Genomic DNA, 23906 nt, shown 5'->3' with positions numbered 1-23906 from the left:
TTTTAATAATTAGAGTAGTCTCAAATTGCTTGCCTTCTTAGGGATGTAGGGCGTAGTAAGGGACACAGAGGGGTCTCTAAATTAGAGGTCACACCTGGATTTTGCTTCTGCTAAGATTTAGGCTATATCATGTCCTCTCAGGTTTTCTCAAATTCGGATATTTGGACAGTAAATCCCTCCCTCTACCTCCTCAGTCTACAGTTCCTTGTATAGCATCTTAATTAGTAAGAAGAAACAGAAATGTCCTCTACATTTGCATTTTGAAATGTGGAGCCTCGTGGCATTTTTGATGATCATGCTATCTATGCTGTCCAGTCTCGATGCCACTTAGGGGTTCTTTCTTTCCTTATCACACTGAAGGTTTTTGAAGTCCCATTTCAACTACCAAATCCTGCATCAGTCTATTGACATTTCAAGGGTTTTGATTTGTGGTCCTGGTTGTAGGAGAATAAAGACACAGATCGATAGAAACATTTATTGACTTAAGAATATAAATAAGTCTGCAAATATGCTTTTTATACAGACACTTGCATTACATATATAGGGTTATTAAGATTTTGGTCTTACACAAAAAATAATTTATTAGCTGCTTATTTGCTTTACACACCAACTTACAAGAGGCCTTTATATATTTGCTATAGTATACTTATTTCAGAAGGAAATATATCGTATGGTGAAATTTACATGTTCATCCCTTTCTTTTCCCTTTGTTTTCTAAAAATATCTAGTGACACTGGGGTCGGTACTGATCCTCCATATTCCATTTTGCTCTTAAGCTTAACACATCACTGTTTAATGTTTCCAAGTTTATGGTCTTTCACTGCATTGGAGTCCAAGACAATAATCACATTATTGTGGAATATGGCTCTTGCTGTATTTAACAGGTCCTTGCAAAGGTCTCATCTGTGAAGTGTGCCATGTTGTAGCATGATAATCTTTCTGGCTACAACAATACAAAATTACCCTCCACCCTCTCCTCCCAACCCAGGAAAAGGCTACAGCTGAAATAATTAAAATCCATATGCTTAATGATCTGTGCCTTCTGCAGGGTGGCACATTACTGTCTCTAAAGATGTTTAATAGCTCATAACATTCAATACACTTAATCATCAATTACTGGCATTTGTAGTACTTTTGCATACAGAACATATCTTGATAGGGGAAGACTGCATTGGAACAGGCTCAAGTATCCACGTTGGAAAATAAAAGACACTGGGGTAGACTGAATGCAGATGCATGATTGTCTTTGGAGCTGCTCAAGTGACTGAGGCAGGGCTGTACCAAGGCCATGTGGTTATCTCGGACTTCTAGGTGAGGAGGAAGTTTCAGTTTTCTTGTGGCACACTGCACTTTGTTGGTCTCCCAACCATTCTGGGGTTATCCCTGATTGGAATGTCCGGTAACTGGGAAGCTGGCCCCACCCAGCCACCTGACCTCCCACAGGTCAATCGCTACTTTGTTTCTGTGTCTATATATGTAAGGTGAGAGTGACGGCTAGAAGAGGTCCTACCCAGATAGAAATCCTCCAGTCTCACAGTCACTTCAGGGACAATGGAACCATCAGCCTTCTGTCATTTTCCATGTAATTTCCTGTTTGCTCAGTGTTGCTTGGAAAAACAAAGAAAGATAAAGAGCCCAAAGAGTCCACTACCTTTGGTGGAATGATAAAGAAAAAAGCAGAATTCTCATTTTATAATAATCACATGGTTTTGATGTAGTTTGCACAGTACCTACTTTACATATATATATATATATAATTTATAAATCATGTTGATTATTTTGTTTATTTAATATTACAACTAACTGCATATTGATATACATTATATTACATATAATACCATATGCATGTAATGTATAATAATATAACATATATGCTTATATTGAATTTAATATTATAATTAATTATATATTAATTATTCATATACTGTATAAATATATACAATTATACCTTGCATAATTATAGTTAGATGCATATAAGGCTTTGTTTGCGTATTTAGGCCAAAGGTTATTTTGCTTCTGGTAACAGAAGGACTTGAACTGTGCCAGTACTTCTGTAGATGCTCAGTCCTGGAAGTGACAGGATCTGCAGGAGGTAGCTTATTTTAATACAGAGTTTGCTTGAGAAAATACATGATTTCATCATCTCTGAGCCTCAGAGAAAAATTCTGATTGCTGACCTTTCCTCCTAATCATGAATTTTATTTTATTTTATTTATTTTTTTTTAAAGATTTTTATTTATTTATTTGACAGAGAGAGAGGTCACAAGTAGGCAGAGAGGCAGGCAGAGAGAGAGGAGGAAGCAGGCTCCCTGCAGAGCAGAGAGCCCGATGCGGGGCTCGATCCCAGGACCCCGAGATCATGACCCGAGCCGAAGGCAGCGGCTTAATCCACTGAGCCACCCAGGCGCCCCCTAATCATGAATTTTAGTCATAACCACCCTGGGGTGAAATGCACACATTGCTCTGTCAAGTTCTTGATTGTTTCCGAAAAAGTTTTAGGACTTTTTCCGAGTTGATAGCAAATGCTTATGTGGGCAAAACAAAAGAGGAGGGGCGAAGGTTTTGCAACTTCCACTATCACCTGCCTTTCTCAAATGTTACGGCTTCTCTGCTGCTGTCTGAACTCACAAGACCAACTTAAAAAAAAAAAAAAAAGTGGAAGAATATATTCATGTCCATGATAAATTCATAGCATTTAGGATCTCATCCTTTCTTCTTGCTTCAGCAGCAGTTGGATATGTTTTATAATTTATTTAAAGATTTATTTATTTATTTATTTATTTGAGAGAGAGAGAGACACACACACAGAGACAGAGAGAGAGTGGGTATGCCAGCTGAGGGAAGGGGAGGGAGAGAGAGAACCTCAAGCAGACTCCTCGCTAAGCACAGAGCCCAATGTGGGGCTTGATCTCAGGACCCTGAGATCATGACCTGAGCCTATGTAAAGAGGCAGATGCTTACCAGGTGAGGCACCCAGGTGACACAGGATATTTTTTAAAACATAAAGTGCCATGCCTACCGTCCTTTGCTCTTCCCAACATTCATTGAGTGACTCTACCCTGTCAAATATAGGTTAAGTGCTAGGAATAAAGATATCAGTATGCTACAATTATGGTTCGTACCCTGACTAAGCGTAAAGTCTTGGCAAAGCGTTGAAGACTCAAATGTATGCATCATAGGCAGTCATAAATCAGCTCTAAGAAGAGACGGTAGGGAGTGGTAGAGACTGGAAATAATGGGAGAAATGTCTTTATTTGTTCTTCCCTCCCCCTCTTCCCTCCATCCTTTCTTCCTTATTTCTTAATGATACTCTGCTAACTAAATAAAATAGTGTGCTAATCTTCAACTCCTAATACAGATCCAGATGGAAATATGTAAACAAATAATTTTAATATAGTAAGTAGAATCTTAAAAGTTATTTCTAAATCACAGCTGTTAGTAGTACAGACCCTAGAGCTAGGGTGGCTTTGAATGCAGTCTCCACCATTCACTAGCTGTTTGACCTTCGGCAAGTAGTCTTCCTTGCTCTCTTCAGTTCCCTCGGGTATAAATGGTGACAATGCAAGTATTTACTTCATCAGGTTCTCTTGAGCAGTAATTGAGTCATGATGTAGAAAGCTCTTCAAACAAAAACTTGGCACACTATGAGTTCTAAATAAAAGAGACCGTTCTTAGTAGGAAAGAGACAAGACAGCACATGTTAATATATTAAGTCTGAGTAGACACACGCTGATAGAATCTTAAAATGGAAGGAATCCTGAGTCACTTTGTGGGCACCATCTACTTGCTGCTGGAATAAGCCCAGAAGAGATTATTCCTCAGTGTTTACTCATGCAGCTCGTTCAACTCATCCTTTCTATACACCAGTCAGCTCTGAATAATTTTATCAAGGTAGTGCTCACCTTTGTCTTCCAAAACAGAGCCAAGAGGGCGCTTGGGTGGCTCAGTCGGTTAAACTCAGGTGGTGATCCCAGAGTCCTGGGATTGAGCCTCCCTGCTCAGCAGGGAGTCTGGTTCTCCCTCTGCTCTTCCCCCTGCTCATAAGCTCTCTCTCAAATAAATAAAATCTAAAAACAAAAACAAGAAACAAACAAACAAACAAAAACAACAAAGGAGCCAAGACGCATAGTATAATGTGTCAAGATCTCCTCTGGTAACATTGTAACTTTCATGGTGTTCTCTACATTGACCATTTCTGGTGTTTTTATTTGTTCATTTGTTTTGTATGTTTGTTTTTTAAATTGGAAGATCTAATTGGCTTTATTAAGCAATTCATGAATTGGGCAACATCCCATTTAGCAAATAGAGAAATGCTCCTCACATTGACCATTCATTCAGCATTTCATTTGCTTTATCTCAAATGAAGATATATATTTCCCACCATGCTTCAAAAATGAGCTAACCACAGCAGTAAATTTTTAAGCTTTGCATTGCTTTACAGATTCTACAACATAATCAAAAGCATAAAACATTCAGATGTGCACTGTCCATTCAGTTATCATTTAAAAATTCTGTTGTGTCTATTCCTTTACTGTCCTGTGTGTGGCTCACTGGGGATGTACAGTTTGGGGAACAGAACTAGCCAAGAGTTTGTGAAGCAGTGGTCACGTATTAGACCTCACTAATCTTTCTTCTCTTAAAATATATTGCATTTTCTGCATTGCTATAGAGGATCCATTTCTCAGGATCGTCTAAGATTTGTACCTCGAGGAAAATATGTGTAAAAAAGGTTCTGAGTCAGCCTAAGCTATTGTGAAAAGAGAACAAATCATAGCTAAGAGGGTTAGGAATTTTTTTTTTTAAAGATTTTATTTATTTATTTGAAAGACAGAAATCACAAGTAGACAGAGAGGCAGGCAGAGAGAGAGAGGAGGAAGCAGGCTCCCTGCTGAGCAGAGAGCCCGATGTGGGGCTCGATCCCAGGACCCCGGGATCATGACCCGAGCCAAAGGTAGAGGCTTTAATCCACTTTTGCTCTTTATCTCTCATCTTCTCTAGGACATCTACAATGGGAAAATATCAAAAACATGAGCTATCAATATATGCCAGATACCTTATGCAATTAGGCAAAGAAAAACACTGAGAGACTGTGGACTCTGAGAAACCAACTGAGGGTTTTGGAGGGGGGAGGGCTGAACCTGTTGGTGGGTGTTATGGAGGGCACTTATTACATGGAGCTCTGGTTGTGGTGCATAAACAATGAATTTTGGAACAGTGAAAAAAATAAAATAAAATTCAAAAAAGAGAAAAATCTATGTAATTAAAGGAAAATTTATATCAGTAGACAAAAGAGAATATGCAGTTTTAGATATTACATATCATAACTGGTGGTTAAACATTATAGGCATAGAGAACTTTCTGGAAGACAGCTTAACACTCTCAGAACCTAGTTTTTAATCATACCCTTTTCCCCTACTTCTCACAGTTCTCCCATAGTTCGTTTATCAAGTATTTAATCTTTTTTTTTTTAATTTTATTTATTTATTCGACAGAGAGAGATCACATGTAGATAGAGAGGCAGGCAGAGAGAGAGAGGGAAGCAGGCTCCCTGCTGAGCAGAGAGCCCGATGCGGGACTAGATCCCAGGACCCTGGAATCATGACCTGAGCTGAAGGCAGCGGCTTAACCCACTGAGCCACCCAGGTGCCCCTGTTTATCAAGTATTTAAAAAGAACTTCTATTGCATGCAGGCTCTCCCTTCAAAGGATGCAACACATGGTATTCATGCTATTTCGGTTTGTAATCTGCTTCTAAAATGACTTTTCTACCCCTGAGACTCTATCCTCTGCATGTTATCCCTCTCTTCTGTGTATTATTACCATCCCGCATTGTTCTGCATTTGAGTTGGTGTAGGTTATGCACACTTGTCTGTCCATCTCCAGTGACACCACGGTAGTCTAAGAACCAGAACAAGCACCAGTTCGAAAGCCAAGCACTGGAACTGATAGGGAGGTGATTTTATGCCTTAAAACAATATACTTTGGGGTGCCTGCGTGGCTCAGTTGATTAAGCGACTGCCTTCAGCTCAGGTCATGATCCTGGAGTCTTGGAATCGAGTCCTGCATCGGGCTCCCTGTTCAGCAGGGAGTCTGCTTCTCCCTCTGACCCTCTCCCATCTCCTGCTCTCTCTCTCTCACTCACTCTCTCTCTGTCAAGTAAATAAATTAAAAAAAAATTTTTTAAACATATTTTTATTGGGGAGATGTTTTCTTGCTTCTAAATTGTGTATGCAGAAGTGGAATCAGCCAGTAAAAACTCTTCCAAACCTTTAACCAGGAGTTCATGTTCTTTTCTTGTCATGGAGAAGACCACAATGATGGGGGTAGCAGTAATATTAATGACAGTAATGAGTAAGCCTCCATTATGGGTAAAGCCTCGTGCTGGTTGCTTTGACTGCATCATCTCTAACCTTTAACCCTAATGACTGTCCCCAAGGCTGCTCTCATTATTTTGGCCCCTGTTTTGCAGTTGAGGTGACTAAAACACAAAGGTTGAATAACCATCAAGTCTAATTTTTGGCAATGGTTGGCATTGAGTCAGGGTAATGATCCTAGATCTTTGTGATTTTAAAGATTACTTATCTTTTAATCTATGACTTAATATCTCTCTATATAGTTTTTAGAACAATACTTACATAATAAACCTTTATATAGAAGCACTGTGTGTGTATATTAATTGCTATCATTTCCCTTTGGTCACTTATTTGGAGAGACTAATTTTTCTTTTTTCCAGCAGGTTGTAAGTGGCTTGAGGAGACCAAAGACTTTACTATAGACACCCTGCTCTGAGCTTTAGGTTTATATCAAGCAACTGAGAGTGAACACAATGGTATATATGAAAGAAACAGGCAGATCTGTTATCCCCTCTTCATTGATCCCTTCCATCTCCTACACATGCATGCTGTTTCTTAGCTAAATATTTTAGTCTTACAGAAAAAGCAGTTCCCTGGGAAAAATAGCTAATTTTATCCTGATAAACTTGCTTATCATTGCACAATATAGATTTCCACTTTAATTCAGTAATCTTAAAACTATAGGGATATAAAAGGCATTAACATTGTAGCTGACTTCAGATTGCTTTTCCTTTAAAATCTTTAACAATGTGAAATCATTTATACCTGCTTAAAATGAGTTTTTAGTTGTAATTTAAATTGAATTAAATCATCTTCTATTTATCTTAGAATAATCTCAGAATTTAGCATGAGATTTCCATTTGCAGAGTCACATTTACTAATGTGGGTCTCTCTCCTCTCTGTCTCTATCCTGCCCCCCTTCCCTCCGCACCTCACGGACATCTCCAGAGTTCCTTCCTGGGGTGCCTGTGTGGGGGCCCCAGTTTGGTGAGCTCCACCTGACAACTCTGTTCTGCTCTGTGTTACTCCTAGCTTTGAAGCAGTATTGCTGACCGAATGGCCAGCACATGGATTAAGTGGCCTTCTTATATACTGACCTTCCATATAAAAACCTGACCTTGAATATTAGTTTGATTAGGCATGGTTCCTCCACATGCTGAGGGGTGCACCTGGGCTCGCCTCCCAGGGCCCTTTGTTTACAGAGTAGCCCAATGTGAGTGACCTACTGTTACTGTGGCTCATATACCAATTTAACTTGCAGAATTTGGGATCAACCATGTGTCTCCCTAGGTGTATATGCAGAATGAATTTCCCCTTTCCTTGAATAAGTAGATTTATTCCAGCAGCAACTGTTCCACCCATTAATACCATTTGCAGATATGTCCATCTTTAGCGTGGTGACCTTCTCAATAGTTCATTAGATTCACCCATTATTGTGAATGTTCCTTCCTGCCATACTTTGCAGAGTGATAATGCGATTATCTTCTCCCCACAGCATGGATATCTGCCAATGAGTCCTTTCTTTTCAGGGTTTGGGGGATGTGGAGGAAATTTATGTAATCCTATAGCAAGGGTGGGACCCCTGAATTAAATATGTATTTCCTAACTGCCAGCCTCCACCTTTAAAGTCTATTTAGCCCTGAGGGGCCAGACATCTTGGAAATTTACCTTTGTGCCAGGACAGTAATGAATTGTTACATTTCTCCCATGCCGTTATATATCAGGCTCTTTGTCTGTGTCGAGGCATTGGGACTAAGCTGATCAGCTATATAATATGCTTATTGTAGATGGTAGTTTCTTTTAAAAATCTACAGCGAAGTGTATTTCCTGACACACCCTCATTTCCCAAGCATGAAAGTCTTTAAATAACTATAACAGTGAGTGAATTACATCAATTCTCACGTGCTTGTGAAATGGTTAAGAGGTACTGTTTTTTTTTCCTCTTGTATCTTCAGATAAATCACAGGATGCACAGGGTTTCAGTGATAAAGTTGACTTTATTTAAATGAGCTGGGTTTTGATTAACAGATGAGAAATAATCATTCCTATAAATAGAATATTAAACAAATTGTTTTACCCTAAATTAAATAATCGGTCATATTAACTCTATTCTTCAAGTTTACCGACAAAGCTTTTTATTGCCTCTGTGGATGCTCTGTTATGTGAAGCTTTATCATGCTGCTTCCCAGGCCTTTCCACCCCATGTGATACCCAGTGCATGGATAGGGGACGTGTGTCATCCTAACCAGCGATCCCCTTTGCTTCCAACTCCTGGGTCCCTTTATACAAATGATTGGCATTCACCAACCACTACACCTTCACTCCAGTCTCTACCTCTGATCAGTCCCTAAATCCGGTCTTTCTCTAATATGGATCTCATTAATATTCCCTTCCTCTCTGTATCCCGTTTCTATTTTCCTGGACCATCCAGACCCTCGTTATTGCTCCTCAGGCTCTAATGCACTCGCCCTAATAGTCAGTGTCTCTGCCCTCAGCTTGTCTCCTTCAGTTTATTTTATGTAATATAGCAAAAAATAAAAATCTATTAATGTCACTTCCTTCCCTACTGAGGACCCAGTCTGGATCTCTTTCTCAGCTTCCCAAACACTGCCACCTCTCTTGTGCACCCCCTACCTCACTGTGCCTCCCACGTGACTGTAGTTTGTCACAGTACCCTGCGCCAGCGTTCAGAGCCTCACACGGTGTTCACGCTGCCCAGGGTGCTCTTCCCACTGCCGTCTTTCTGATGAACGCCTCTTCATTCTTCAAAGGCCATCAAGGTTGACAGCTTCTCCCAGCCTCACACTAAATAAGTAAATCACTTCCCTTTCTTTGTCTACATTCTTAATCGTATGTGTATTGTGGTATGTAGTCCTATATATTATGAGTATGTACTTACATCATGTCTCCTTATTAGATTGTGAACCCCTAGAGACCAAGGTGTCCGCAGTCACCTTTGTAATTTCAGAGCTTAGTAATATCTATCGTAGTAGGCGTTTGTTGAATTGGTTCAATTCTCCTATAAATGTTCTCTATATTAGAGAATAGCTTCTTAGCAGAGTATTAAAAGACTGCATTTGGGGTATGTCTGTAGTCTGTTATTGTCTGATTAGTTCAATTAAGAGCACAGTGTTAATGAGGCCAGGGTTTTAGTTTCATTCCTCTGTGGAGCAGTTAACATTGTACCTCAACTGTCAGTGAGCTCACCTGCTGCCTAGTAAATCCCACTGGTTCCAAGGGAAGTGGAAAGTGAGAATGATTAAGGTCAGGGCAGATTCATCACAACTATTAGCCAAATTGAATTGAATATATTCCTTATTGATGTTTAAAGAACAATTTCACACCTCCACGGGAAATGAACACCTTGTTTTGTCCACAGCCCCTGTCCAATGTGCACTGATGCGTTGGACTTGAAAGGGGGGCGGTGACAGAGGTCGCAAGAGGACCTCCTGTTCGTGGCGGGTTTTGCATCCATCCACAAATCTTTATGACTGTTAGCCCCGGAGTTTCCCGTCTACCCACCCGCCTCTCCGTTTTATCTTCCAGGTGAGACGATGCGCATCGCCTCTTCAGAGTTTGCTGATGACCCGTGCTCATCGGTGAAGCGTGGCACCATGGTGCGGGCGGCGAGGGCTTTGCTTTCAGCTGTAACTCGCCTACTCATCTTGGCGGACATGGCGGATGTCATGAGACTTTTGTCTCATCTGAAAATTGTACGTATGTGGAACTTATCAAAACTTACCTTATGGGGGTGGCAATACTGACTCTGTAACCTGGAGCTTGGAACCGCACTAAGGATCTCTCTCTGCTCAGCGGCCCGCTTACTCACCGAAGCGATATACCCCCCAATTTTCCTAATGCTAAAATTATAGTCAATAATATACTCAGAAAGTTATAGAGGATTCACTTGAGTTTGGATCCCCCCACCTTAGTTCTTGGAGAGCAAAACAGTATATTCTTTTAGGCTGCAGAGACTGAGCGTGGTATATCTGCCTGGGCCCTATCTTGAGATTCAGATTAGTAATTCAGAGGACATCAGCTCTTCTGGGGTAGCTGGCCAAATGATAAGGACTTTGAACCTATCTTGGTCTGGCAGTAAAGAGCCCTATATACACTTCTTATGGCTAAGGTCAATCTTATTGCACCAAGCCTGGCATCTAATGTAACTGGGCACTTCGTGTCCAGTAACCCATAAACCCCTATTATAAATGCCTCACTTGTCATGTTCTTGGTTTCTTTCAGCATTTTTGTTTCCTAATGGAACTGGAACCCTACCCTGGTCACAAATTTTACTGGACCAGGGGCCAAGGCAACCTTTGCAGTCCCTGACAACTTGGCCTCTCTCTACTTTTCTAGTTGCTGGCTGGCATCTATTTGCAACCAGGATAGTTCAATCCTCTGAATTAAGATGTTGTAACTCAAAAGCTTAGGCATATGGCTTCTGCCTAGAGAGTTTCTACTCCATGCCCTCAGTGAATTTCATTCCTGGACAGTTGGCACCAACCTTGGACTGATCTCAGGATCCTTAGATGACGGGATGTGAACCATGGGTTTTCTTTTCTTTTTTTTTTTTTTTTTTAAAGATTTTATTTATTTATTTGACAGAGAGAGATCACAAGCAGTCAGGCAGAGAGAGAGAGAAGGAAACAGGCTCCCCGCCGAACAGAGAGCCGATGCGGGGCTCGATCCCAGGACTCCATCCCAGGACCCTGTGATCATGACCCGAGCCGAAGGCAGAGGCCCAACCCTCTGAGCCACCCAGGCGCCCCGGGTTTTCTTTTTTTGTGGGGAATCAAACTATTGCTGGTTTAGTTCCCCCTAGCTGTGGCCATACTGGCTTATTTTCCCTATTATCCAATCCTGAGGTCTTTGTCAGTGAAATGAACAGTAAGAGGGCAGGTGAGACAAGGAAATGAGTAATGGCAGCCCAGTCTCACCTCACCTTCCATCTCAGATTTGTTCTGTAAGGGAGTTCATTAAAAAAAAATTTCCAAAACAATAGGTGGTTTTCTGTCGAAAAGGCTTGGGTAGCATCTTGCCTGAGCTGACCCCAATAAAAAAAGCTACGATTCTAAGTTATGTATAAACTCCTTGATATTATTAAATGTCTCCAATTCCAACACATCCAGCATGAGTTCCATGGCCATAAGCCACAAAGCAAGGTACAATTCTTTCTGGTTTCTGTAAGGGCACCTGAGGAGCCAAGAGGCACAAAGCAGAACCTGCTTGGGAGTTTCCTCTCAGATTTTTTCTGAGAATAGGCCTGTAAAAGCCAGGAAAGCCTTGGCAGTTTGGGTGAGGTGAGCAGTATGAGGAGAGACTTTACCTACTTCAGAGGCTATCAAGAGACAGTGTAACGTTATGATTTGCTATAGTATTGACATGTATATGACAGTATAATGTTTTGATTCCAGGATTTAGCTACAGAAAAAAGATTAACTTTAATATTGGTTTGCCAACTGTATTGTCATCCACCACATAACCTCCTTACATACCAGACACTTTATCTGTTCATACGGGACTAATGGCAGTAGAGCCCTCAGAGCTGTGAGAGATTTAAACCTATGCCGCGTTTCTCACAGAGTGTGGTGCAAAGCAAGCGTGTGGTAAATGGCAGACATGTTGCTGTTTTCAGATCCCTGGAAGCCCTTGCATACGCAGTGGTGGCTGTCATTCCCAAGGTTCCAAGTGTGCTATATGCTTCTTTTAAGCAACAAATTACTTTGTTCTGAAGTGTGGGGGAGAAAAAGTTGTGTTATCTTTCCCTTACAGGCTGCTGAGTGTTCAAAGGCCGCATTTTCAGAAAGATCTTCCCCCAGATGGACAATCTTCCTTTCCCAGGGGAGAACAGGACTGAGCCTAAAGAAATTAACTTTACATCCCATATGTTATTGTTCTGTGCCTCGGAAGGCCCCATTCAGCCATTCCCAGAGAGTGATGACGGGCTGAATATTCTCCCTGTGTTGCCCACATGCAGAGAGGGCTCCTCATGCATCCAGGAGGCCATGTGATGTACAGCCCCGGTTCCCACCTGTAATCCTGCCTTTCTACCCACTTGTTTTGACCACTGCTGTCTACCGATCATATCACTGCCGCCTGTCATCCTGCAGAGTCAATTGTATTCTCTTCCCGGCACAGCAGATTAAGGGAAGTTTTTTTAAAAAAAAAAAAAAAAAAGGGTTTAGCACAAAATCACGGAAAGGTCAATCCAGCAATATTAAGTAGTCCTGTCAGACTGTCAGTAGTAAAATTAAAAATGATTGTAGACTAAATAACACATTTGTTCTACTTAGAGTGCAGCCTCTGCGGAGAGCAGCTGCGGTGGGAGGTCGCTCTCTTGTGGAGCGAGTAGGAACTGCGGCGTCGGGGCGGCCGCTGAAGTCAGGCTGTGGTCTGTCTCACACTGTGGGTTCAGGTCAGTCAGGGCTTCATATCATGGGGCTGTCGCCCACCCCCCCACACTCCCTCCACTGTGAAAAAAAAAAAAAAACCCACAGTGTCTCAACAATCCATTACAAATGAACATGGTATTTAATTCTGCTTTAGCTTTTCCTGCATGAACAAGAAAGTGTCATCTGCAGTCATCTGTTTATATGTTTTTAACTCAGATGAAGGAAGTATCTTCATGTGTTTGGATGGAGCAGGTTAGAGTTGGTCATATACACCTTTTTTAAGGCTTTTTCCAGATAAAAGATGAGTTTCCTTACCACAAACATAAGTAAGAAAAAAGAATGACAGGTGATTTTCCACAAAGGTTGTTGCTCCTTTTTCTTTTGGTCCAGACACTTGAGTAATACCCTCCAGGAGTGTGTGGATTCCTGCCGTGGTAACCTTTTTTATCTTTAAGCATTATGCATTTTACTTTTTATCTCTTAGGCCATATGCTAAATTTTTATTGCTCTTATCTTCAGATAATGATTTTTTTTTTCTCATTTCTGAATACCTTACAGGAACACAGATGGAATTGCCTTATCAGAAACTTATATTCATGTTTTTCCATCAATAATTCATTGAGTAGATGAAGGATAGCCAGTTTATTCTCCTAAAATACCCACTTTCATTCTCTGCCCTGCAACCCCATAAGTAGTTGTCAGCAAATCAAGTAGTCATAAGCAAGTATAATTCACACTATAAAGACGAGTAAAGAATTAAGATATCTATGGAGACCATGTGAATTGGCAGGGTAGAGGTCTTTGTATCCACTACCTTAAAATTATGTTCGGGGACTTAGTTAACGTGACTGCGAAAGAGTGATCTTTTCACATGACATAAATATTCTAGTTGCCCATGTGAAGCTCCTTGTTTTGTTAAGCAAATATTCATGTGGGCTTTAATGTTGAGCTCTTTTTTAAGCATGTTAAGGATTCTCATGGCTGCAAAAGGTTTTTGCCACTGTAGTTTTAAATTCAGGACAGAATGACAGTTTTGGAGTGACCTATAGTTCAAAGCTGGGTTGTCCCCCAGGTGGCAATTTGATGTTCCTGAGCAGAGCTAAAGTAATCATTTGCACATCAGACATCATTAAAAAAATACTGAATTATAATCAATTTTCTTGTTGAAGTTGCTGGTGAGTGATTCCCTAGCCAGTCATCTGATGTATCCTGCAATCAGTTGACATTGTCAGTGTGTTAGGTTGATATATGGCATTTTATACTTTTCAAGGAATCCTGCATCGCAATCGATGATCATGAAGAGGGATATTTATTTTCCCTAGACTCTGAATTAATGTAATCAGAATGTATTGTCAATTCTAAGCATTTTTGATGATATTACACACGCAAACTCATCTTGACATGTATGTGTTAAAGAAAACAACCCCCCTTTTTTCTGTCTTCAGGCTAGGTCCTGGAGTAATGATGTTCTTCATTATCTCAGATTTCTCTCTAGGAAGTGCAATGGCAAAATAGAAAAACAACAACCCCTTCATCAGTTTCCCAGAGAAGTCAGATTACCTTCATAGCCATCAGGGCCCAGATCTAATGCCACTGTCCCCTTCTTTGGGAAGCGTTGATGAGGCAGACTTTGATATTACCTGTACTTTTTGTGACGTTAGCCTAAAATAGTGTCAAGTGTCCTCAGTTACGAATTATTTCTCAACAGGTGACTGTTTAGTCCTACAGCTCTAATGTAGCTCTGGTGTTTGAAAAACAACCGTTACTTGATATAAAATAGCCTTGTCTCTGATTACAAAGGTAGAAATTATTGCACAAGTTCTCAGCATATCTTTTTTTTTTTTTTTTTAAGTTAAAGATTTATTTGTTTGAGAAAGAGAGAGTGCAGGGGGAGAGACAGCAAGAGAGAAATCCTCAAACAGACTCCCCACTGAGCATGCAGGGCTCCATCCCAAGGCCTGAGATCATGGCAGGAGCCGAGATCAAGAGTCAGACACTTAACCGAGGGAGCTACTCCAGTACCCCTTAGCATATCTTTTTCCGTCAGAGCTATCGTGGTGTAAACTTTATGCAGCTGGGTTGTTTGGAATTTATTTATTTATTCAGTTATCCTTTCAGGAAGTACTTATTGGAGGCCCAGTTTATACAAGATACTGTGCTTAGATAACTTCAAAGGTGACTAAGTCTCAGCCCTGCTTTCAAAGCTATAGGTTACTGGGGCACCTGGGTGGCTCAGTGGGTTAAAGCCTCTGCCTTTCGCTGAGGTCATGATCCCAGAGTCCTGGGATCGAGCCCCACATCGGGCTCTCTGCTTGGCAGGGAGCCTGCTTCCTCCTCTCTCTCTCTCTCTCTGTCTGCCTCTCTCCCTACTTGTGATCTCTATCTGTCAAATAAATAAATAAAATCTTTAAAAAAAAAAAACAACAAACAAACTATAGGTTACTGGGAGAGATATTAAGAAAGAAAGCACTGCATGCTGGGGAAATGTGGATATTGCTGTGGGATCGCACCTAAAACAAAAATATAATAATTAGGATGTTTTCCACTTTAAATAACAGAAATCCAATTCAATGTGGTTTTTTGTTTTTTTTTTTAAGAGAGAGAGAGAAAGAGAGCAGAGGCAGGCAGAGTGGCGGCAGAGGGAGAAGCAGGCTTCCTGCCGAGCAAGGAGCCTGATGTGGGACTCGATCCCAGGATGCTGGGATCATGACCTGAGCCGAAGGAGCCTTTTAACCAGCTGAGCCACCCAGGCATCCCCTCCTTTTCTTCTTGAAGGGCACTCTTCTCTGTAGGCCCTTTTCTCACGGTCTCAAGATAGTTGCTGACCATTCTCAAATTTACATGCTTCTAGACTAAAGATAACCAGAAAGAGTAAATTCTCTTCCCTAATAGCTCAGATAAATATTCCACAATCTTGTTAGTCCTTTTGGCTTATGAGTTAGGGTCTTATCTCTGAGTTAATTATTTAGAGGGGAAATAGGATGTGCTGGTCAGCACTTAATTTTTTAAATTTGGTCAGCACATACTCCTTTCCCTCACCATCCCCCAAGCCATGGATAGAGTCAGTTCAACCAAATTACAGTGTTGGTCATTTCACAATAATATGAGGAAGGGTGACATAGCTGGGAGAAGGAGGTCTTGGGATTGGGTCTCATTAAACTGAATGAGATTTACCTTTCCCAGAATCAATTTCTTGGATCAGACCGAACAGATTGGGGGTCACAAGCCCAAGCCTAAGCCAGGGTCTCTGAGTTGAGGGTGACTGGAAAGAAGCTGGTCCCTCAGAAGAGTTGGGGGATGTATAATTCTGTGCAATAATGAGATTGAAACTGCACAGTGATTTCAGCAGGGAGAGTTTAATATGGAAAAATGTTAACTCCAGTAGCAGATTAGAGTCATAAGAGACTGGGTAACAAGAAGACAGCTCTAAAGACATAGGAATGGCAAGTATAAGGAGAAGCTGCTACCCCAAGGACTGAGATAGAGCACTTCAGGGAGACCACCCCCACCCCTGCCACCCTAAGCCAGGACCAAGATCAGATTGTCCTACTTTACTTTATGATAGGTCACTGAGGTGCCACACAAGCTAATGGAACTTGCTAGAAATCTGCCCTTAGGGTGTCAAGAAAAAATGCTCACCAAGAGCTGTCTCATTGGGGGCATTCCACACAGCATCATCCAAGGGGGACCATGCTAAGGGAAGCTGCTGGCCACCTGGTGTTGGAGGGTCTACCTCTGCTGCAGAACCTTTGGAGAGAACATACCAGAACCAAGAAACAAAATCTTTCTTCCTTGGTTGCCACCCAGCACTCTCTAGTAACGAGGCTTGATATCAGGCCAAATGGGAAAGGAGTAATAGTTCAAAGACCTAGCCATGTTTTGGCAGAGCAGGCCGATGTGTGACTTTGGATTTGAAAACCAGCTCAGGGAAAGAGAGTTTACTAAATGCAAAAGGGGTGCTTATGCCTTAAGAACGGAGATGGATTCAGGTCAGACAACAGGAATTAACTACAGAGAGCTTCACAAACCAAAGGAAAGAACAAAGGCATGAGAGCAAGAGAAAGGACTTGGAGTGTCGTCAGTAACATAATTGATTCTGTCTTGTTGCAGCATGGAGAGAGAGCAGGGTGGGGAGAGGCACTGACAGAGCTGGACAGGGACACACGTGTGCCTCAGAGACCATGATGATCGTTTGGACTCTGCGTGTGGATTATGGAGAATCATCAAGTACTCCTAAGCGTCAGAATCGGATTTGTGATTTAGATAAATAATTTTGGTAGTGATGTGAAAAAAGAATTAAAAGAGGGGTGAGTCTCAGCAAGGAGAAAGGTGAAGAGACCATTGAGATTATCCAGGCCAGTGAATGAAAGGAAGGCTGGGTGATGGCAATGCCAGTGTGTATTGTGAAAGGGAGGTCGATTTTAAAGATATTCAAGAGCTCAAATGGCTAGAACCAGAGGCTGATCAGATGGGACAAAGCTCTTAGTGAATATTCATAACCAGATGGGATGGTCAGTATAATCCAAAGCCTTTATAAACCTATCTTTTTCTGGGAAACTGAGGCATAAGAGAGAGCTGGAGAGGGGCGCCTGGGTGGCTCAGTGGATTAAGCCGCTGCCTTCGGCTCAGGTCATGATCTCAGGGTCCTGGGATCGAGCCCCACATCGGGCTCTCTGCTCTGCAGGAAGCCTGCTTCCTCCTCTCTCTCTGCCTGCCTCTCTGTCTACTTGTGATCTCTCTCTCTGTCAAATAAATAAATAAAATCTTTTAAAAAAAAAAGAGAGAGAGCTGGAGAGTTGAAAGCATGAACTCTGGAGCAAACTGCCTTCGTTCAGACCCAGGCTCCCACACTCACTTGCTGGGAGTCCTTTCGGGAAGCTTGTGCAACTACGTTGACCTGAGTCTCTCCTCCGTAAAGTAAAAATAGGGAAGATTTCAACTGCAAAGGGCTGTTTTCTGGGACGAAATTGGGTGTATGTAAGCCATTTAGAACAGTGTCTGGTACATCTCCTAAGTGCTCGGTGACACTGACTGGTGTCATTTTTCTTGCACTAAAAATAACTTTGGAAATATAAGCTGTATTACTGTTGTGCTTCATAAACCATGGCACTTTAAGAATACGTGACACTAGCATTTAATCATTCTTGCTTTCTGATGAAATCATCTTGGTAACAAGAAAACAAAATTTAATCAGGAGGGGCAGCTTATTAAGGAAGAGAATATTTAATCAAGAAGGCCAGCTTTAGGAGGCAGAGACATAAAATGTAATGATGCTGGGATAACCATGGTCAAACCAGAGTACGTGGCTAAACAAGTAAAGTAAGAAGATGCAGAATCTTACATCCATTTATGTATTTACTTAGCCAACTACTATTTCCAAGATATTTACAAATATATATATACTTATATATATATATATATATTTTAAGTAGGCTCCATGACCAGTGTGGAGCCTAATGTGGGATTTGAACTCAGTACCCTGAGATCAAGACCTGAGCTGAGATCAAGAATCAGAGGGTGCTTAACTGAGTAAGCCAGGTGGCCCCAAGATGATATTTTTAATTTAGCCATAAAACCAGATCCTAATAAAAGAGTTATATATGACTTATTAAATAGTTTCATCAATGTCACTTAAAATCCAATCAATTCGTTATCCATAGTAGGACCCTGGAATGAGGTCAGTCTGTCCCAGTGGAATTTAGGATCGTTACACCAATGATTTACAAGCCTGGTATGGACAGTAAATGTCAGTCGGAGAGCCAGATCGCACAGTCCAGGAGGGGAGGGATCAGACTCTCAGTTCAGTACTAGCCCCATCCCCATATGCCTGCTTAACTAGTATTGAATGACTGAATGACTTCAGACTACTTTTTGCATATGGAAGTAAATAAGTGAAATTCCAATCAGGAAAATTGGAGACTGATTTAAAGAGTCGATCTCAAATGATTTGACACAGCTGTAGACTGGCAGGCAGGCCTGCTTTAAGAATGGGGGTAGAGGCTATTTTGAACAAGCTCTGGAAGACCAAGATTTTAAGAGTTTTAAGTGACAAGCTCTGAAAATAATATCTAAATCCATTAAGGAGGGAAGAAATGTTAATATCTTTTCTAGGTGCTTGAGTCTTTTCAGCTGCACAAGCTACCAATAATAAGTACAGGAATATGTGGTTGAGTAAAGATTTCTCCCTTTGGTGTTCCTAAGCCCAGCCTGTTGTGGGAGGAGATCAGCTGGCTGCCATGTCCAGGACTGCCACGGGTTTATAATGAGGGAAACTACGGCAGCTGCCTCTAAGGACTCCTGCTATGAGCTCATTGAAAACAACTTCCCAATCCAGGACATGGAGTCTCCCCAGCTCCCCCTTAAAACTCTTCCCCAGGAGCACCTCTCTCTTCAGAGCCCTTGCCAGCAGCTGCGGTGTCTTCTTCACTGTGTTACTCCCCTTCTTCCCAAGGGCCCAGTCTGCAGAAGTTGCTTTCTTCAAACTTAGTGGGGGAAATATTTTTCCCTTAGCTGGACGCTATGCAGCAGGTCACTACCCCTGTTTAAGGAGCTCCTCATTTTTCCAGGTACTCTGTTTGCTATTTTGCTATTTCTTTTTCTTTTCTTTCCTTCATATACAGTATGCCTGACTTATTTGGGAAAAGAGAGGAAGGTTTTGGCTTCCATTTCTGTAGCATACTTTGATCTAGTCAAGTTCTTGGGTTCTTTGTGTGTTGAGACTGGCTTTTTGTATATTTAGAACTTATTGCATTTAAAATTCATGAGTGTGAGAGGTTTTGTTTTCAACTTTTTGTACTTATTGTTTAAATGATCTCTTAGTAACATGTTGGGTCTGTTTTTAAAAGTTCCATCTGAGAGTCTGTATCCTAATTAGAGCATTTAGCCCATTTATATTTATTTGATAATTGGACTTAAGTTGGCCTTCTTATCTCCCACCGTTCTTAAAACAACCTTGTGTAATATGTCGACATTATTACCTTCATTTTATTAATGAAGATGCTGAGGGTCCAAAAGGTTAAGGAGCTTACCACCTGGATCACAAGGCAGACAAATGACCTAGCTGGGGTTCAAACACAGGGCAGCGTGACCCACAGCTCCTCACACATACTGACTTATTTCTGACCCTGTAGGGACCAGGGAGGTGGAGAAAGTTTTTGGAAACACTGTCCCAGGATCTTCTGTAGAAGAACTGTTCTTAAGGTGTTTGGCTTCTAGGGAGTCCCCTTCCTTTAACCCCGACACCCAGAAAGAAAATATTCTTGGCTCTGTTCAAAAATAAAAACTTGATTTTTTAATTCATTTTGACTTCTCAAAAGTGCCTGGTCACTCCCTTTCTCCTTTTTTTTGGTCTCTTCATGTCCCTTCAGCAATCTCCCCTTTTGTCACCCCCCCCACACTTTAGTTCCCCCCCCTTAGACTTTAGATCCATTTCTTCCATTTTTGGGGGGGCCCTGGACTGATGCTGAACCATGTTTCTATGTGAGACTTTTCCACTAGGTGACCTCTCCGATCCTTCTAGATTAAAACTCCAAGTAGGATAAGTCTACCTTTACACAGACAGACCCCATTACTGGTGTTTCTTTTTTGAAAAAAACTTGGCTGAATTAGAAACATAAATTCAAACCAGTGACTGGATTCTTCAAAGAAGACCAAAATGTTAGGTGTAACACAACAAAATAACTCTTCCAAATTGGTCTGATTAATAATTGGTAAGAAGACTTTTTTATACATATTAGAAAACAAATCCAAGATTTAGCTCCTTCTGAGATAATTATTTTGCTCTTCCCCGGAACCAGTTTTTATGTCCTCAGGAAAGATTTACAGCTCAAATAAGCAGCAGGAACAAATTAACTGCCAAGAGCTGTCCTCTCAGTGATGCTGTTGATAGCCATGTTAAGATAATTATAAATCTATTAGAAAGTGAGACATCACTGATTTGTTGTTTTAAAGGTTTGAGGTATGAGATTCTAATTAAACTATGAAAATGCTTTATATGTCCCATTCCATACCATAAAATGTGACTTGATTTGAATCTCTTTAAAAAAATAAAGGCATCTTTAAAACAGTCCTTTTTTCAGTGATACTTGTTGCTTTCCTTTGAGCATTATTAGAGCCTCTCTAGGAATTGGAAAAGAAAGGACCAACACTGAGAAGTTTAATTATCATTTTATATTTTCACAATTAGGAAAAAAAGATGGAGAATTTCCATATAAGATGTGAATGGAAACTTAATTTTATGTGGAGTCTAGATTATCACCATTCTAAATTTCCCTTGCTACAACTCTTTCTTTAATAAAATGGATTAGCTTATTTAGTAAATTGAATGACATTATCATATCTATGGAGTAAAAGGTTTGATGATACCTATTATCACTGGTTTATATACACTATTCTCTCCCTCTGCTTAGTGAAATTTGATAAGGATATTGAATTAGCTACCTTTGTGATTGTGTCAAGCTCCAACAAAGGTGTATCTCCATAGCTCAGAACTATGTTCATCTCTGGCTTTTTCTAGCCATTTTAGTGGTCCTTCATATTTCTGCGATGTCAAAATGAACTCCCTGTATGTTGTCTTTTGATTTGCTCCAGACTACAAAAGCTAATCAGAATTCTGCAGTAGACCCTACATTTTCTGCATTTCACATTTCTGAGCTGCCTGTTCTTTTTCTATTTCTTCTATCAATAGCCTGCACCAGTGAAGGCCACTTTACTAGGCTCCCTTTTCATATAGAAGAACTTCTGATTTTGCAAACACGTATCAGTCTTGTGCCTTACTTGCTCAGAATTTTATTTTTGGTTATTTACTCTGATAAAATTGTTCCCATAATAATGCAATGTAACTGACAATGATGTAGTTGGTTACTTATTAATATCTTAATTTTCATTTTAATTGAGACCACAGGCATTATGGTATGACCAGTTGTGTTAAAATCATTCTGGAGAGGAGATTTCCATATCTCCCCAATCCTCAGATCGTTTATAAAAGATTGCTTCGTGAAATTCATAATTCAAGTCCAGGGCCTCCCTGGGAAAGTTCCATGACACGGTTGGCAGGAATTTGGAAGCAGGATGCATCATTAGGAAAGTGTGCCTGCTATCCCTCTGCCCACCCCCATTCTACCCTGGCTGATGCCACCTTCACCTGCAACAAAACTTCAAAGGCACTTGCTTCTCCAGACTCTCCTCTTTCTATGGGTGGCAGAGTGTAAACTCAGCTTACAGTTACAGCCCCCTTAGTTCCAGCTTCAGAAGTGTTGATGAGAACTGTGGTTGCAGATCCAAGTGCGCTCAAGCTTGCAGGAGTTCCTTCAGTTTTTGTTAACGCGCTTCCTCCTTTGAAGGTTTCTAGAGTTCGTTTTCAAATTGCCTATTTTCTTCTTAGGTCTGCTTTTCTGTATGTTTCTACTTAAAGTTAGAAGTCTATATTCCTTTATGTACGCGTGCGCACATACACAGGTACCCCCCCACGCACCCCCCTGCACACACACACACGTTGGGGGAGGGGCAAAGGCAGAGGGAAAAGCAGGCTTCCTGCTGAATAGGGAGCCTGATTCAGGACTCCATCAGAGGACCCTGGAATCATGACCTGAGCCCAAGGCAGGTGCTTAGCCAACTGAGCCATCCAGGCATCCCTGAAGTCTGTAATCCTTATCAGAATCATAACCCAGTAAAATACAGTCAATAGAGTTATAATGCTCCAAGTCTTCTGCAGTTACCTCTCAGATACAAAATATTCTGTGTATTGTGAACAAATATTCTTGTTTTAAATGCTTATTAGGGGTACTTCTCTTCTATTTTACTTCAGTGTTAATTGTTGATTTTTTTAAAAAAAATGACCATTTCTAACGTGTTTAATATATCCATTCTTTCCATTTATAAATATTGTTTCTTATTACCTCAGGTGGAAGAGGCCCTGGAGGCTGTCAAAAATGCTACAAATGAACAAGACCTCGCAAACCGCTTTAAAGAGTTTGGGAAAGAAATGGTGAAACTTAACTACGTAGCAGCAAGAAGACAACAGGTGGGAGAAGTTTTTTTGGAAATGCCAGGGGAGACGATGTGTGTCTAAGTAACCTCCTAGCTTGATAGGGCTGACCAACAGATCAGCCTCATCTGGTGGTGATCAAGTTCCAAATGCCCCCAGAACCTGTGATCCACAGGGGCTGCCTCCTACAATGGGCCAGTTTTCATACCACTGTGGGCCCTGGGGGACTCTCTCGCCCCTGCCTACCTAGAGTAGGTCACAGGCCTTCTGCTTGACTGGTGGGAACAATTCTAAGCTTTTTTCTAGTATAGAAAAAGCTCCCCAGTTGAAATATCAAACTTTGGTGTGGTGTTATGGATGCCGTCTGGACACCACTCCTTTATTTGCCCTCACTTTTTATTTCCTAAAAGACACCACCATGCATATGCAGAGCCAGAATGTGCAGCATGTTGAAACCTTTCTGAAAGACAGGAAGACAATGTAAAGAAAATCAAGGAAAGGCAGAGAGAAGGAGAAAGGGGCAGGGTATGGGATAACACAGGTGAGTGAGTTACTTTGATGTAGGTGGCTCATAGGAGATATTGTATCTCCCTTTGTCTTGAGATAGCTCCCCTAATTTTAGCCAGGCCTACTCATTGAGTACCATGAGACTTTTGTTCTCAAGGGGTGTGTTTTTATTTTTTTTTCCCCTAGAAAAACCTCTCCAAATGTGGAGGGGGTCCATTAAAATCCTTTCCACCCAACCTCTTGACTGCTCCTAGAATTCAACAATTGGGGCAATTCCTAGTGCCTTAAGGTTATGACCGACAAGAAAGTTCCACTCAACAGATGTGTGTTGAATGTTCATCTGTGCCATGCTGAAGGAATGCTGATATTATAAACTTGGTCAAGATCTAGTCCCTGCCCCTAAAGTGCTTACAGTATTCCTTGTGTGAGAGGCATACACATATGTGATGTTAGATTCCATGATGATATTGAAGTATTTTGTAATTAGTAAAATTCACGTGGATCTTGTGTAATAGTCAAAGTATAAGATGGGTAGGAGTGAAGTTACTCTGAAGCACAAATGTGACACCAAAAGCTACCTAGCTTATTTAAACCACTGAAGGGGAGGAAAAAAAAAAAAGACATTGAATCTTGACCTTAGTGAACCAAAGGGGCAGTTGGCAAGAAAGAT

At 41.1% G+C, this 23906-nt stretch overlaps 1 protein-coding gene across 3 annotated transcripts in view; it reads left to right on the top strand.

Annotated features, from left to right (window-relative positions):
- CTNNA2 (catenin alpha 2) overlaps positions 1–23906 on the top strand; it is a 1143090-nt gene that overhangs the window by 330010 nt on the left and 789174 nt on the right. For all 3 annotated transcript variants that reach the window (XM_045979218.1, XM_045979219.1, XM_045979220.1), the window contains exons 4-5: positions 9899–10065; positions 22646–22765. In XM_045979218.1, the coding sequence (XP_045835174.1) occupies positions 9899–10065; positions 22646–22765 (287 nt within the window). The remainder of the gene's footprint in view (positions 1–9898; positions 10066–22645; positions 22766–23906) is intronic.

The sequence above is a fragment of the Meles meles genome, chromosome 15 (assembly GCF_922984935.1).
Source record: "Meles meles chromosome 15, mMelMel3.1 paternal haplotype, whole genome shotgun sequence".
NCBI lineage: Eukaryota > Metazoa > Chordata > Mammalia > Carnivora > Mustelidae > Meles > Meles meles.
This window is presented reverse-complemented; position numbering and strand designations above follow the sequence as displayed.